General features: G+C 41.5%; 1 protein-coding gene across 1 annotated transcript in view; it reads right to left on the bottom strand.

Moving 5' to 3' along the window:
• CTNS (cystinosin, lysosomal cystine transporter) overlaps window positions 1-15,517 on the bottom strand; it is a 391,269-nt gene that overhangs the window by 283,247 nt on the left and 92,505 nt on the right. Inside the window, exon 3 of the mRNA XM_044090703.1 lies at window positions 9,925-10,003. Coding sequence (XP_043946638.1) covers window positions 9,925-10,003 — 79 coding nt within the window. The remainder of the gene's footprint in view (window positions 1-9,924; window positions 10,004-15,517) is intronic.

The following is a 15,517-nucleotide window of genomic DNA, read 5'->3' as shown; positions in this document are numbered from 1 at the left end:
CCGATCTCTGCTTAACATACAAGGCCATGTCAAACCCAAAGCTGTTGGACATGCTACACTTAAAGAAATCCCAATCCCGCAGAGCCACACACTCCAGGGATCTAAACCTTGTCATCACAATTAACAAAACATGCTGGAGGGATAGGTTCCTGACCCAGAAACTCCCCAGACTCTGGAATAGATTGCCCATACATGTCAAGCAGAGTGCTTCTTTGGCCCTCTTCAAAAGGAACCTTGACGATTGGATGGAAGAAAGGAAATTCACCCCGGGGATCATGTCAGTCACCCTGCTAGACAGGGGTCCAGGGAAGTAAATAGTGTGGGAAGAAATAGCCAGGGAATTGTTATGGCTAGGCTTGTATAGGTCCTAGGGCTGATAGCCTAGTACCAACCTATGAACCTATATATGTGTGTGTGTGTGTGTGTGTGTGTGTGTGTATTTTATATATATATATATATATATATATATATATATACATATATACATAGATATATATAGATATATACATAGATATATATATATATATATATATATATATATATATATATATATATATATATATATATATATAAAGGTTCATAGGTAGATACTAGACTATTGGCCCAAGGGCCTACGTAAGCCTAGACAACAAGGTTCCGTGGCTTACACCACCCAAGAAAGTTATTTTCCTGTGCCCCTGTTAAGCAGAGCCACAGAAGTGATCCCCGGGGTGCATTTCCTATTTCCCATCCCCTCATCAAGATTTTTCTTGAAGAGTGCTAATGAGGAACTTTGCTTGACATACATGGGTAGCTTGTTCCAGAGTATGGGAAGTCTCTGGGACAAGAATCTATCCCTCCAGCATGTCCTATTTATTGTGGTGACAATGTTTAGGTCCCTATAGCGTATAGCTCGGTGGGATTGGGATTTCTTTAGGTGTATCATGTCCATCAGCTCTGGGTTTTACATAGCTTTATATGTTAGGCAAAGATCACCTCAGAGTAGGCAATATGCTACAGAGTAAAGCTGGAGTTTTTTGAGATGGTCAGTGTAGGGCATCTGTTTGAGGCCAGTAATCCTCTTTGTGAGGTACTTCTGTGGCCTTTCCAGCTGCTGCAGATGTCTTGTGAGGTACATTCCAAAAGGGGCATTGTACTCTATAATGGGTCTAATGAGTGTCAAGTAGAGGGGAACAATGACCTCTTTTTTTCCTGGATGAAACCCCTTTTGTGATGAGATGTGCCACGTGGAAGGATTTTGTGACTACTGTGGCGATGTGATTACCAAAGGAGAGACTACTGTCCACCTGGGTCCCAAGTTCTCTTATCACACATTCGACATTAAGTAGACTGTCGCCTATGTGTATACTGTATATATACAGTAAACTCTCAGTTAATCAGAACACAAGCAACCAGAAAAAAAAATCAAAGTACAGTACAATGTTCACGTGTTGCACTTTCTGTCCCACAGAGAAACATACTTTACGTTTTTAGAGTTTTAAAAAGGAAGATGGGAATAAATTCCCTCTCCCCCAACCTGAGAACAAGTCTAACGAAACAAATAGTACAGTGTACAGTATTAGGCCTGTTTATAATAGCAACTCTCAAGCAACCATAAACAACAGTTATCCAGCATCTATCAATCCCCATGGTGATAGTTAACTGAGAGTTTACTGTAATGTCCATGTTTATTTTGTTGCACCATTCTGTTACTGTCAGGCCTCTAACTTCACTTCTTTTACTGTTTACATAAACTACCAGCACTGAAACTTTCTCCTCCTGTTTTGCATCCTTTGTGGCAGCTGCATTTTTTCCCCTATTTCATCAGCTGCATTGTTTTTTCCTTCATCATTAACATCAACCTCAGAAGTTTGATAAAGTACATGAATTTCATGCTGCTATTGCCCTTTACTCTCCTGATCTAGCCGTCATTACTGAAACATGGCCTCATATTAAATCTGAAGAATTTCTTCCCAAAGGTTATAACATCCTCAGAACTGTTAAGACTACCTAGCTGTGGTGGTGGGATTGCTATTTTATTTAAAGACTATCTTAAATTGGCACAACTGAACTCTACTCCACCTGATATCCCTAACTCAGTAGTTTTAGTAGCACACCTAGATATGAATAATCACAAGTCCATTATCTTTATAGCAATCTACCTGCCCCCTTGCTAATAACCTCCAAAATAGTGAAAACATCCTTGAATGGGCCTCTACCAACTTCAGCCATGAAACTATTAGATTTGGAGATTTTAACCTTGACTGGACTACCTGCTCTTCTAACCCCCCCTACTAACTTTATAAACCTGTACAATTTCTCTCAACAAATTAATCACCCCACACACATCGACAAACACACCAACAGGCAATCCCTTCTTGCCTGGATTTTAACAAACAAATCCAATATTAGTTATGATGCTGGGAGTCTCCCTGAAACACTAAGTCATCACTTCTCTACCTACTTGATTAGAAAACATACACACAATTCCTGTAACATTTCATTTTGCTACATTCGCAATAAAAAAAGAGATTCTCCCATTCGATTCTCGGCTGGAGCGCCTTCTATGTGGAGTCTGCATGTCCTCCCCGTGGTCAAGTGACATATCAAGACATGCAGGTAGGTGAGTGTGTGAATGGGTGTGCCTTCTTTGAATCTTGGGCATCAGGCTGGCAACTCGGCACTGTAAAAAATCCACTGCCAATCATTAGCGGACAGGAATAGCCAAAAGACATTACTTACAATCACAATAAAAATAAAAAGCATTTTTCTCCTACCTTATTTAATACTCTTCTTCAACAATAAGACTCAGCACCTTTAAAAATTCTTCACTTGGACCGTGCAGTGCAGTACAGTACTTCAACAGTGCTTTTCTACACACACAATGATCTAGCCCCAATTAGAAAAAATTTGTACCAAATCCAAACAGCTTCCCTGGTTGTTAAAAGGGACAGAGCCTGGCATCAGAATAACAGAAGTAAACAAAATCTCATTACCTACCAAAAACTTTGAATTCAAACCAAAAAACTAATTAAACAAGACAAAAACCTACTTCCAAACAAGTCAGCTAAAATACTAGAAAAATCCCAAAAGATTTTGGCAAGCAATCAACCTCCTTCTCAACCCAGGAAAACCCACTATCTCAGCCCCAACTCTAACCAACTCAAGTGATTGCATAGCCACTCAATTTAACTCCCATTTTATTAACTCAATAACGTCTCTAACATAGGTTGGTACTAGGCTATCGGCCCTAGGGCCTATACAAGACTAGCCAAAACAATTCCCTGGCTATTTCTTCCCACACTATTTACTTCCCTAATATGCATCTGTCCCATTCCACAAACCACCAACAATTCTACCCTCCTCTATCTCAAACCTATCCAAACAAGTTGTTAAAAAAATCTCCATTCTAAACTAAAACCTTGCACACTAGCTGCAGACAAGCTACCTGGTGACTTTCTACAACTAGCTGTTACTTCCATCACTTACCCTATATTTATTCTGTTACCATTCTATCTCTAAACACTACGTACCACTCCTACGGAAAATATCTCATGTCATACCGTTACATAAAGGCAGTCCCTCTACTGATGTATCCAACTACAGACCCATAGCCAATTTGTCATTACTTGCCAAAATCTTAGAAAAATGTATACACAAACGGGTATTAGACCACTTTGTCAAACAATCTATTATCTAATACAGAACATGGCTTTTGACCTAGGCATAGCAGCAGTACTGCTCTAATTGGCTTTACTAATACTGTAATTCAACTCTAAAACAAAAAACAACTAGTCTCTGCTACCTTGCTAGACATGTCAAAATATTTGGACACTATCTCATCAAATACTTCTCAAACTGGCTTTCTACCACTGCAGCTCTGAAGCCCTAACCTGGGTTCATAGCTGTTAGATGGGAAACAAGCCACTTTATGGGTCAATAAACCCCCCCCCCGCTCCCTGTATGTGTAGGAGGGCTCTATCCTTGGCCCACTTTTATTCACAATTTTTAACAATGACCTAAACTCCTTAGCAAATCCAACCTCAATCATACAATATGGTAACAATGCTTCCATAATCTGCTCTGCTTCCTCTGTCAAGGAACTCCAAGAAAAAACTCAGGCAGCCCTCCACAATACTGAAAACTACCCATCAACTTGCACTTAACCCCAATAAAAACAAGCTTATGGTCTTCTATAATACCTGAACAATCAACCAACCACCTATCTCTATTTCCTCCTCCAATAGCACAAAAATAGAACCCGTTAAACACACAAAACTTCTTGGTGTCAACAACTGATAGTGGACTTAAGTTTGACAAACACCTTGCCTAACAATTAAAAAAGTTAATGTCAAACTGGGCTCTCTCTGTGGGGCTAAATCGTATCTTAATGACCATGCCAGACTTGCAACAGCCAGACCCCATCTCTTATCTTCCCTGCTTTACTGTTCACAAATATTTACCAGTCTTCGTAAATCTGAACCGAATAGCCTTGAATCTTGCTGTAACAAAATAGCCAAATTTGCCACTAATCAGTCTCAAAGATCTCACCATAGCACTGCCCTTCTCCAGCTGAACTGGTTAGAGCTCCCTTGCCTGCTTACTCTGACTCAGCTACTAACTGACCATACAGTCTTATACAAACCTGACAACTGCCCAGCTCTATCTGAAATTGTCCAACCCTGCACTAACCTAAAATCTCTTAGGTCTGCTGATAAAGTATTGTTGAAGGTTAACAAAACCCAAAAATCTCATGACATCTCCTTATACTCACATATCATTGCCAAACACTGGAATTCTCTACCTCAGCATATTCTGTCCATCAATGACACAGATTCATTTAAACAGTCCCTAAAGGACATTCTCCACCAGGCTAACTAATTTAACCCCTTACTGTCTAACTTCCTTCTGCCCACCACCCATTGTCAATATTTCTTGCCAATGGAGACTTCTTAGCTTCAGTTTGTGATTTTTTTTTTCAGGATAAAAATAACAAAAAAAACAAACATATATTTTATTTTGTTTGTATGAATAGTGCAAGCTTATTGTACTACCATTGTTATATGCTTTTAGATACAATGTCAAAGAACTTGTGTTTGAACTCGTATTACAATTGTCATATATACAAATGTATAATTATGTAATCTTCCTTGGAGCTTTTCTCCCTGGGTTTCCACTGAAAACGGGCTTCTGGCCAGTCAGACACTACCCGGTTATCAAATGCAAATAAATAAATATAAATAAATACATTTTTCTCCTTCTCACTCTTCCCCAAATAGATTTTAATTTCTCTTGCTTTTTTTCTTCATCTGTTGCGGTATGCCCTTCTCCTTTTACCACATTATAATTATTGACATTTGTTTTATATCTGTACTTCCAAATTTGTTTCTGTTGTTGTTTCAATATTCTGTAGAACATATTTATCCATCACTGCCTTCATTCTCTTCCTTATCCACCATCATCCGTAGCTGCACCATCTTGCTCAGACTGTTTTTTACATAAAGTGGTTTTCTTCTTCAAGCCTTTCTTCCTGTGTCAGTGGATAATCCACCCAAAAATGAGCTATAGCATTACTACATCAAGGTAAACAATTCCAGCATTACTACATCAAGGTAAACAATTCCAGCATTACTACATCAAGGTAAACAACTCCAGCATTACTACATCAGGGTAAACAACTCCAGCATTACTACATCAGGGTAAACAACTCCAGCATTACTACATCAAGGTAAACAACTCCAGCATTACTACAACAAGGTAAACAACTCCAGCATTACTACATCAGGGTAAACAACTCCAGCATTACTACAACAAGGTAAACAACTCCAGCATTACTACATCAAGGTAAACAACTCCAGCATTACTACATCAAGGTAAACAACTCCAGCATTACTACATCAGGGTAAACAACTCCAGCATTACTACAATAAGGCAAACAACTCCAGCATTACTATAAGGTAAACAACTCCAGCATTACTACATCAGGGTAAACAACTCCAGCATTACTACAACAAGGTAAACAACTCCAGCATTACTACATCAAGGTAAACAACTCCAGCATTACTACAACAAGGTAAACAACTCCAGCATTACTACAACAAGGTAAACAACTCCAGCATTACTACATCAATGTAAACAACTCCAGCATTACTACAACAAGGTAAACAACTCCAGCATTACTACATCAGGGTAAACAACTCCAGCATTACTACATCAAGGTAAACAATTCCAACATTATTACATCAAGGTAAACAATTCCAGCATTACTACAAGGTAAACAACTCCAGCATTACTACAAGGTAAACAACTCCAGCATTACTACAAGGTAAACAACTCCAGCTTTACTACAACAAGGTAAACAATTCCACACTGTATGACTGTTTCTCAATTTTGACTGCATCTTTTTCTATTTTCGCATTCCAACAATGAATGATCTTCTGCTCCATAAAAACAGGATTTTGGCTGCCCCCAGTATTTTACTGTACCGCTTTCTCTAGTCATGTTAATCACATTTGAAACATGTTTAACCTTCCCTTCCCATATAAACTTACCCAAATCTCACCCACACTCCCCCATCCACACATTTCTTGCATCATAAACTTTTTTAATTGCATGCATCTTAACATTCAGTTAATAAGTTTTCAGTTCAGTCTTTCCAGTGTCAGTTCTAAACTGAACAGTATTTTTTTCCTCACCTGGAGTGCTAAATTCAGAAGAATGTACACTTTCCATAGGACAGTCATTTTTTTTTCTTTTTCACTTCACATATCTTCTTTAGCAGGGCAAAAGATTCGAAAGTTACCTCTCAGAAATCCTCTGTTCCCACATGTATCAGTACTCCACTATCCTGCCTTTAAACCTCAGAAGTACAATTACATTGTCAAGCACTTTATACCCATCTGTGACTTCATTAGTTCTAAAACTTAAATCTTACCACTGCCTGTTTTCTTTCAGTCTGTTATCCTCCTTCCTGTGTTTTCCTGCTTATTTAGTATTTCTATTCTGGATGCCAGTCTTTTTTTTTTTCTTTTACTGTTGCTGCAAAAGTTAAGCTTCCAGATGATTTCTTGTTGAAACACTGTTGCCAGTCCATGTCCTTAAAGCTTGTAGTTTCTCCACCAGCCAAACATGCACCAAACAGTTAATTTTCCAGAATCTGCTTACTGCCTTTCTTCTCTGATTCCACTGCAGTGCTCTCCTTTAATCCTTCAGAAAACACTACTTCTACTGTGTAACTTCATTTTACAGCATCGCTGTTTTCTGGACCACCCCGGTTTATTAAATTCAGCAAGACCTGCATGCTTACACCTCCTTCTTGTTCTGTCACCATGACTTCTGCATGATCTGCAATCACAACAATATCAAGGTGACCATTTTGTTACAGGACCTAAACTGGGATATTTGAGGGCTGCCCCAAGAAGCCAGGTCTGCAATCCCATTCTCCCGGCCCCCATGGGAGTGGAGATAGGGCTGCTATATCATCTCACAACAGGGCTGGCAAGTTGGTGTCCCATCCTTCACCCAGCACTGTGGAGATGCCACTCTGTGAACGGCATCACTCAGGAGGCAAGAGGCCACATGCTAGGAGGCTCGAAGGGATGCACATTCATTGGCGCCTGGCACCATGCGGGAGAGAGACTGAGGTGTGCTGCAAAAAGTGCAGGGGGGGGGGTCCAGGGCCATTTGCCTTATGAGTTTGAAAGCCCTTGGTGCAAGCCAAAGGGGAAGAATTTGTGTCACGGATGTCTGGATGAGGGACTGTCTGAGGCTTCGCTGTCCAGCAGAGTTCGATAAGGCTGGGAAGATCCCCTGAGAAGCTCCAAGAGCACATGCAACACTTCATAATTTGGCAGCAGTCAAGGGATATGCAATCCTGGAAAAGAGCTCTCTCCTGGGTAGAAGTGGAAGCTCAGAGAGGGCCCGTCCCAATGGAAGTCTGGAAGGGAGAGAGAGAGGTGGAAAATGACTGGGACAGGACAGCTCCTACCTGGGTGAGGGGGGCAGGCAGGTCTCCCCACAACAGAATTCCTTAAGGGAGCATTGGGGCGGACAGCAGCAGGGCCTGAAGAGCTCCTTCCTGGGTGAGCGCGGTCAGGCAGAGCTCCTCATGATAGACGTCTGTAAGGAAGCACCAGGGTGGATAGCAGAGGGGCCTGGAGAGCTCCTGCTGGGGCATAGGTATATAGGTCAACTTCACATCATAACTGACGGCATCCTTGAAAAATCTCAAGTCCCCTGAGCTGCTCTGGATGGGAAAGCAAGGGGATTCTAAAGCCTTCATGAGTGGATCTGCCCCTCAGCGGCCAAGGGGAGTTTTGGAGGGGTGGACAAGATCAAAGGGAAGCTCTGCTGAAAGGGTCTGAGGGCATAAGTGATCCAGCATGATTTGGCAGCCTGCAGGAGACATGGAGGTGATGGAGTCCCTTGACATGGGGAGCTACGGCCAGGGAAGGTCCCTTGGTCAGGTTGATGGGGAGGCCTGTACGGGTCGGCCCTGAGAGAAGTCTGTAAGGGAGCGCAAGCAGATGGCTGAAAGGCCTGAGGAACTCCTGCCTGGGTGAGTGGGGTCAGGCAGAGCCCCCCACGATGGAAGTCCTTGAGGAAGCGACTGAAGGACTGTGGCAGGGCCTGGAAGGCTCCTGCCAGGGTGAAGGCATCCGACCTTACCCCATACCCAGTGGCATCCCTGAAAAATCGCAAAGTCCCCAGAGCTGCTCAGGATGGGAAAGCAGGGGGACTGGCCACCCCGGGAAGCCCATCACCATTCAGACTAAGCGGTCTAAACTGGGACATTTCTGTGTCCCAAAGGCAATGTTCAGGATTCCGGGACAGAAACTTCCAAACCAGGTCTATCCTGGAAAAAGCAGGACAGTTGGTCACCTTGAATATCCATACTGACCTGCTCCATTTCAATGTCAGCATTTTCTCTGTCCTCCTCCATCTTGGATCTCTTTCCTCATCATTATAGCAGCCCTCTGGTGCCACCTATTGGCAAAAATGGGGTAGGGAAAGTTCCGGGGTACTCTGGCCAAATTCTTTCTAGCTTGGGTCGCCTCTGAAAACTAATCCAGCCAGTAAACAGTATAAGCAAATAAATAAATGCATACATATATAAAACAAAAAGATTACAACATTTTACCTTGCATAATATACATTTGTATCACCAAAGTGTTGTAAACTTTACCTTTCTTCAGTTATTGCAGCTGACTTAAGGCTTCCTCCATGGCTTGCTCCTGCTGCTCCTTCTCTTGCTTCTTTAAACCGTGACATCTGCCCACCAATGCCAAGACAGTCTTCCTATTAGGTGAACCCTCACCATTGGAGCACTCATCCTCCAGCTTGCATTTTTTTTTTCTACAGGCATTAGTCTCCTCCTTAAGTGCGGACGTCAGCCCTGAGCCTTGCTGTGGGCCCATGTGTTATCATGACTTCCCTTTCCTCAGCCTGGCCTCATCTCTGAGCTATGGCCTCCAGGGCTGTGCTAGAAAGATAAGCAGCATGCTTCTGAGCCCTAGAACAAGCATACACATCCTCTTTGCAACATCATTGGCGGCCTAACCTGCCTATCAAACTTGGGTCACCTGAGACTTGGGCTTATACCCTCCAAGCCACCTGTGAGGCTTTTACAGGCAGTTATTTAACTGTTACATCAAGCAAATGAAGTTTATCCGATAAGTTGGAAAATTAAAGAGAGAAACTTATGAGCTATTTGAATAAGGAAAGCTAAGTTTGCCTTTATCAGACCTCTAGTTTTCTATTGGACCATTACTATTTTAACACCATATATGCAGTGATATGATGCATTACAAAGAAAACCAGAAAGTAGTACTCAAACCCTCAAATGAATGATTATATTAATTAGCTTACAGTTTGACTACTGGATAAATGGGGACATAAATTCACTGTCACCATTACAAAGAGCAAAACAAAAATGCCACAACTTACTTTGGAGCAACACTAATATTTTGTAAACTTCCCTTTTCCAATAAAACCATTTCAGGTACAGTAAGGACCACAGCAGCACCTGAAATTAAAACAAAACAGAATTACAAGGCAAACTAAAATGTTTAACAGCCTCACATGTAACACTGACCCAGTATAGTTCTGAAAAAAGTCTGCTTCCAAAATAAAGTGAAATTTGATAAAAAATACCATGCACAGGATCAACAAGTTTCAAAACTACCATTACACATCAGGTAATATAGTAAAACATCCTGCAAGATTAAACAATGTTAAAGGAAGATGAAAATACAAACATAAATTTAAGTGCATCTGTATCATAATAAACAGTGTTCTGCAAATAATGGGTATATTCTATAGGAAGACCCCCCCCCAACACTGATGGTTTATATGATGGGGGTCACGCTTTCTACCAGTCAGAATTTGGCTGCTATGGCTGGATTCTTCCTTTCTGTCAATCAGAATATGGCAGTTTTTCTAAGTTCCAGTACTCAGAGATGGACAAGTGCCAATTATGAAATACACACTATGAAGTAACATGCTGACTGCGAGTCCATGCTCAGCTTCCATGCCTCCCATTTTTTCTCCATAGCTAATCTACTTACCTTCCTGCCTTACAATCAATTCTCAACAAGTAAAACACTAGCTGGAGTGGCAATCTACCAAAACTGGGATGTCAGGACAGTATTCCAGATGCATCAAGAAAAGTTCTCTCATAAAAAAAAATAAACAAACAATTGTAAGTTGATTTATTTATGTTTTGCTGACCAAACTGGTCCCACTAGGCCAGCAGCTTCTTTTCATGGAAGACCCAAGGTGACAATCACACTGACTAGTGGAAATTTTGCCAAGACCCCAGGATAAATCCCAGACTTTCTGATGTGTTTTGGTTTCTTTTAAATCTACCCAAGCTACCACTAACTCAGACAAACCAGACCTAGTTTTAATGTCAGATCCAAAGGTTGGTGCATTCAGGAGTGATGCACTCTCATTATGATGTGCTACGAATTCATCACTGAAAAATAAAGCTACATGCCTAATGTGGGAATAGAACACCAAACCTTCCAATTTTCCAGGATTTAGAGGAAAGTGTGCTACCTGTTGAGTTACTGACACTGCAATCTAACCACAGTTATAACTAACTTACATTTTTCATAGTTAACATCAAGGAATCCTACTGATGGAGCCCATAGTTTCAAGAAATTAAAGCAGTGTACATTACAAGGATAACAGGAACAGCAGGAATTCCCCTAGAAGGCGGCTCAGAAGGCAGAGTCCTGCAAATGAAGTCAAAGTCTTAACAAGAGAGGTCTAACTTGCATTTGATACAGCTATGTGTGGAAAAAGACAGCATCACCAACCTAACGGTCCCAGAATAGACATCTGCAAAAAATGTATTCTAAAAAGCATTAGATGCAGTTGTGCCATTTGTGGGGTAACTGACAGCAGCCTGGACCAACGAGCACAGCAGTCCAAAGACAGAGGAGAACTGATGCAGCAGTTCATTAGGAAGTCTACGACTAGAATTTTGAACTCTACTCTCCCTGAAGTCAGGAAGACAGTCAGTCAGTCTAACTAAATCAGATGAAATGCTTTTGACATCCTAAAAAAAAAAAAATAAATAACCTTGAAGATCAATAAACTAGTTCAGGAATAAAATGGATGCAGGCTTTTAGTTGAGAATAAGGTTATGAAACCCAACTGCAAATAGGATAAAAATGTGCTCCTGCCCCACTGGGACTGAAGCTCTGAGGTACTTCTCAGAGACAGGGGTATAAAAGTAAGGTAGTTCAGCCAAAGGATATACTTCAGTACCACAGAACCTAGAGGTCCAAGAGAGATGGGCTTCATGCCTAAAAGGCTTGCCTAATTCCTGCAAAGGGAGATGTACCTTACCAGCAGATGTACTCATGAAGGAGCTGCTCAGTCACCAAATCTGGGCCTCTGTCCCAGCCTCCTTTAAGACAGCTGGCAGAAGACTGCCAACAAAAGGTATGCAAGTCATCCAAAATATGAAGAGTACTTGCAACTGACTGAAAGGGGTGGCACAGGGTACATCTCCCTCTGAAATAAGAGCTGTATCCACTTAGAGGTCCGAGTGGAAGACTTTCCATTGTCCTTCAAACACCCAAGGCCCCCAAACAGCATGCCAATAGGTTTACAAGAAAGTCTTAGGTGAGGTCCTAAGATGGAATCAGCTGTCATCTGACCAGTAGGAGACAGCCTAGCTGTCTTCAGAACAGTAGGGGACAGCCCTAGCTACATCTGGGAAAGTTCTACTGTTCTAACACGAGAACATGCAACCAAATCTTGCCTTACTCTGCCAGGAACAGCCCTGGCTAAGACTGGGAAGTTGTCCTGTTCTACCACGATCATAGGAGATTACTAGGCTAGAGGTCATTTCAAGCCTAGCCATTTCATCCCAATGTAATACTATAGAAATGTTAGTTAATACCCAAAACTGCATTTATTAATGTCTGCCCATGTCCAGGAGGGTTGTGGGTGCTATCACTGATAAGAATTTAAGGTTCCCCATCCACTCCTCCAGGTTCCTCTAGAACAGTGTCATAGAGGTGCTTTGCTTCACATTAACAGATAGCCTTGTCCAAAGATGTGGCAGTCACTGGGATATAAATCTGTTCCTCCCACATGTCCTATTTAAGTCACAGGCTATATTTAGATCCCTTTTACGGGTATAGCCCTAGCCCCATTCAATTTACAGATATGTAGCAAGTTCATTAGATCTGTGTCTGAGATTGCTCTGCAAGCAAGGCATAAGTCTCCCCTAAGAAGTCTGTATGATACAGAGTATAGTAACAGGGACATTAGTTGGTCTGTGTAAGGCATGTGCTGGGGTCCCTTAATCTTCTTTGTTAGAAACCTCTGAGGTGTCTCTGATTGCTGCTGGTGCTTTGTACAGTACCTGCTGAATGGGGTATTATTCTCAATTATGGGTCAGATAAGTGCTAAGTATAGAGGGGTTATGACCTTTTTTGTTCTCGAGGCAATGCCTTGACTAATCAAGTGGGCTACATAGAAAGCCTTCCTTACTGCAGCAGACACATGGTGGTCAAAGTTAAGGTTTCAGTCAATTTGTGATCCCAGGTCCCTTACCACTTCATGGGTACTTATGGTATTGCTGATTTGACAGTGTGAGGGGACATTGTTTGTGCCAAAGGGAATGATGATGCATTTCCCTGCATTCAGTTTGAGACCGTGACTAAGACACCAGTCGTTGGCATGCTTAAGACCCTCCTGGAGTATACCGACATAATTTGGGGGAAACTTGATCAGCCACAACCCTTTAGTTTTGACCTGAACTTTTGAGAAGTATACATCAAAACAGTAGGGGGGGGGGGTCCAGCACTGGTTCCTGTGGCACCCTGCTGGTAACAGGTCTACCGATTGATGTGGATTCACACTCTTTGATACTGTTTGCCTGTTTGTGAGCCAGTGGGGAAGAAAGGATTTACATTTGGTTTGCTAAGTTTATCACTAATGCCCGAGTGTGGATTTCTGTTGAAAGCCTTTGCCAAGTTCAGGTATGCTGTGTACACATATTTGCCCTCATCAATGGCCGTGGTCACATTTTTGAAAAAAATCCACCAGATTTAACAGGCAGGATCTGTCCTTGATGAAGCCAAATTGGTTAGGATCCAGGGTTTGGAGGTTGCCTATGTCTATTTATGAGGTCCATAATGATACATTCCATAGCCTTATAGATGAGACTGGTCAGGCTTATGGGTCTGTAATTCCCCAGATCTGCTGCTAATTTACCGTTGTGGAGGGGAGTAACTGTTGTTGTTCTCCATTCTGCAGGAACAATGCTTGTGGTTAGACTGTGATTGAAAAGGGTACTTAATGGCGATGCTAGTTCATGTTTTAACCTGTTTAGAAGACAGCCTGGGATGCTGTGTGATCCCATAGAGGCTGTGTTTATTGTTTTGAACAATAATTTGATGATAACATGTAACTCTATCTTGCCATACTCTGCCTCCAAGAGGCATCATGAGTTTGAGCTTGAAGTAAGATGTGGACTGAAAACACCAGTGAAAAAATGAAGAGAAAGTCTAGAGACTAAAACTGAACAGCTACACTTTTGCTATCAAACTGACTTACTCCAGTCTACATGCCCTTAACAGATGCCCACCTACTCAATAGAATTCATACTGTACACATTACACCATTGCCTCAGGTCTACAGACCTCCTCATCTTACAAAGACTAAAGTAAATCAGCAATTCTGGTTTCAAATTACAATCTAGATAATGTAATGAGATACCTACATTTTTGGAGAACTTCCTCACAATGCCTCATTTAAAAATGTATAACATTCGCTGTTTTACAACTAGTTGTGTGACTCCACTGATAACGTCACATAATTATGCAACTGCAGCATAATATGACCCAATCCACTGGTCATAAACCATCTTCCTTCACCACTCCCTCTCTCTCTGCCATCTCTTAAAATGCAACCTCTCCAAATAGTTTACATTTTTTTCTTATACTTTACACCGACTGCCTCCTCTTTTCTTTAAAACACTATTCAGTGTGTCTGCTAATACTAAGAGTGAGGTTATCAAATTCCTAATCACATAACCTGGAAACATCATTTACTTGTATAATATAAACACTGCTGCCCATTTCATGCATTTTCCATAAAAGACATATCCAGCTACTAACCTGATGGCATATAGGAAACAAGTAGTATATAATGTAACAATGTACTTTGTTCTTACTGATTTTTAACGGAGTGATATCTTCCCAATAATTTTATCATAAAATGTCTACAAATCCAATTGTACTTTTTATCATTTATTTTATTTTACTTCTATTTGTTTTCCATGGCAGACCACTGATCTCTGTGGAGCTTAAATCTGACTCTTATCAGGTCAGAAAAGTAGTACTGACACTCAAAACTGAAGTACCCCAGGAGAAAGGAGAACATGTACATCCCGGGAAAAAGGAGATGCCTAAGAGAAAGGCAAAGACCTTCAGCCAGCCAGGTATTCCCAACAGAAAAAAGGGAAGAAAAAGGGGGCAGGAGGGCACATGGAGTGACAAGCCACCTGAGAAGTGGATCCTGCCAAGGAAAAAGCAATGGACCTAGCCTCAAAATCAGGCAGGTCAGACAGAACCTGCCCCCAACTTCAGATAAAAGGGATAAATTAATATAAAATGTACCTGGTCATGCGAGTCTGATAAGTTATGGCACAAAATGACAGAATGGCAGAAGTATAGTCTTTCTTCCCCAGCCTCTCTATAGCTCGACTGTCCTTGTCTGAGGGAAAAAGTTTGGAAAAAGGCAAAAGCCTGGAAGGCTTATCAGCAGAGGCACAGCTGGGTTAGAACTTGTAAAGAAACTTGAAAGTCTGAGCCACTTTATGAAAATGATCAGGCTTCTTAGAGGCAGGAGGTTGGGAATTAGGAGCAAAGGAAGCAGACGAAAAAAGTATCCATCAGAGCAATCAAGACAGGGGAACAGCTGAAGACTTAGGGGAGTCCATCTACAACTCATACCTTTTCTGGATGTCAGAGACCTGGGGGCAATCCCACTTAAAATGTTCCATCATGTGAAT

Source organism: Protopterus annectens, chromosome 13.part0 (assembly GCF_019279795.1).
Source record: "Protopterus annectens isolate FY-2018-M chromosome 13.part0, PAN1.0, whole genome shotgun sequence".
In the NCBI taxonomy this organism is placed as follows: Eukaryota; Metazoa; Chordata; order Ceratodontiformes; family Protopteridae; genus Protopterus; species Protopterus annectens.
The sequence above is the reverse complement of the archived record's forward strand: the minus strand, read 5'-3'. Positions and strand labels throughout refer to the sequence as shown.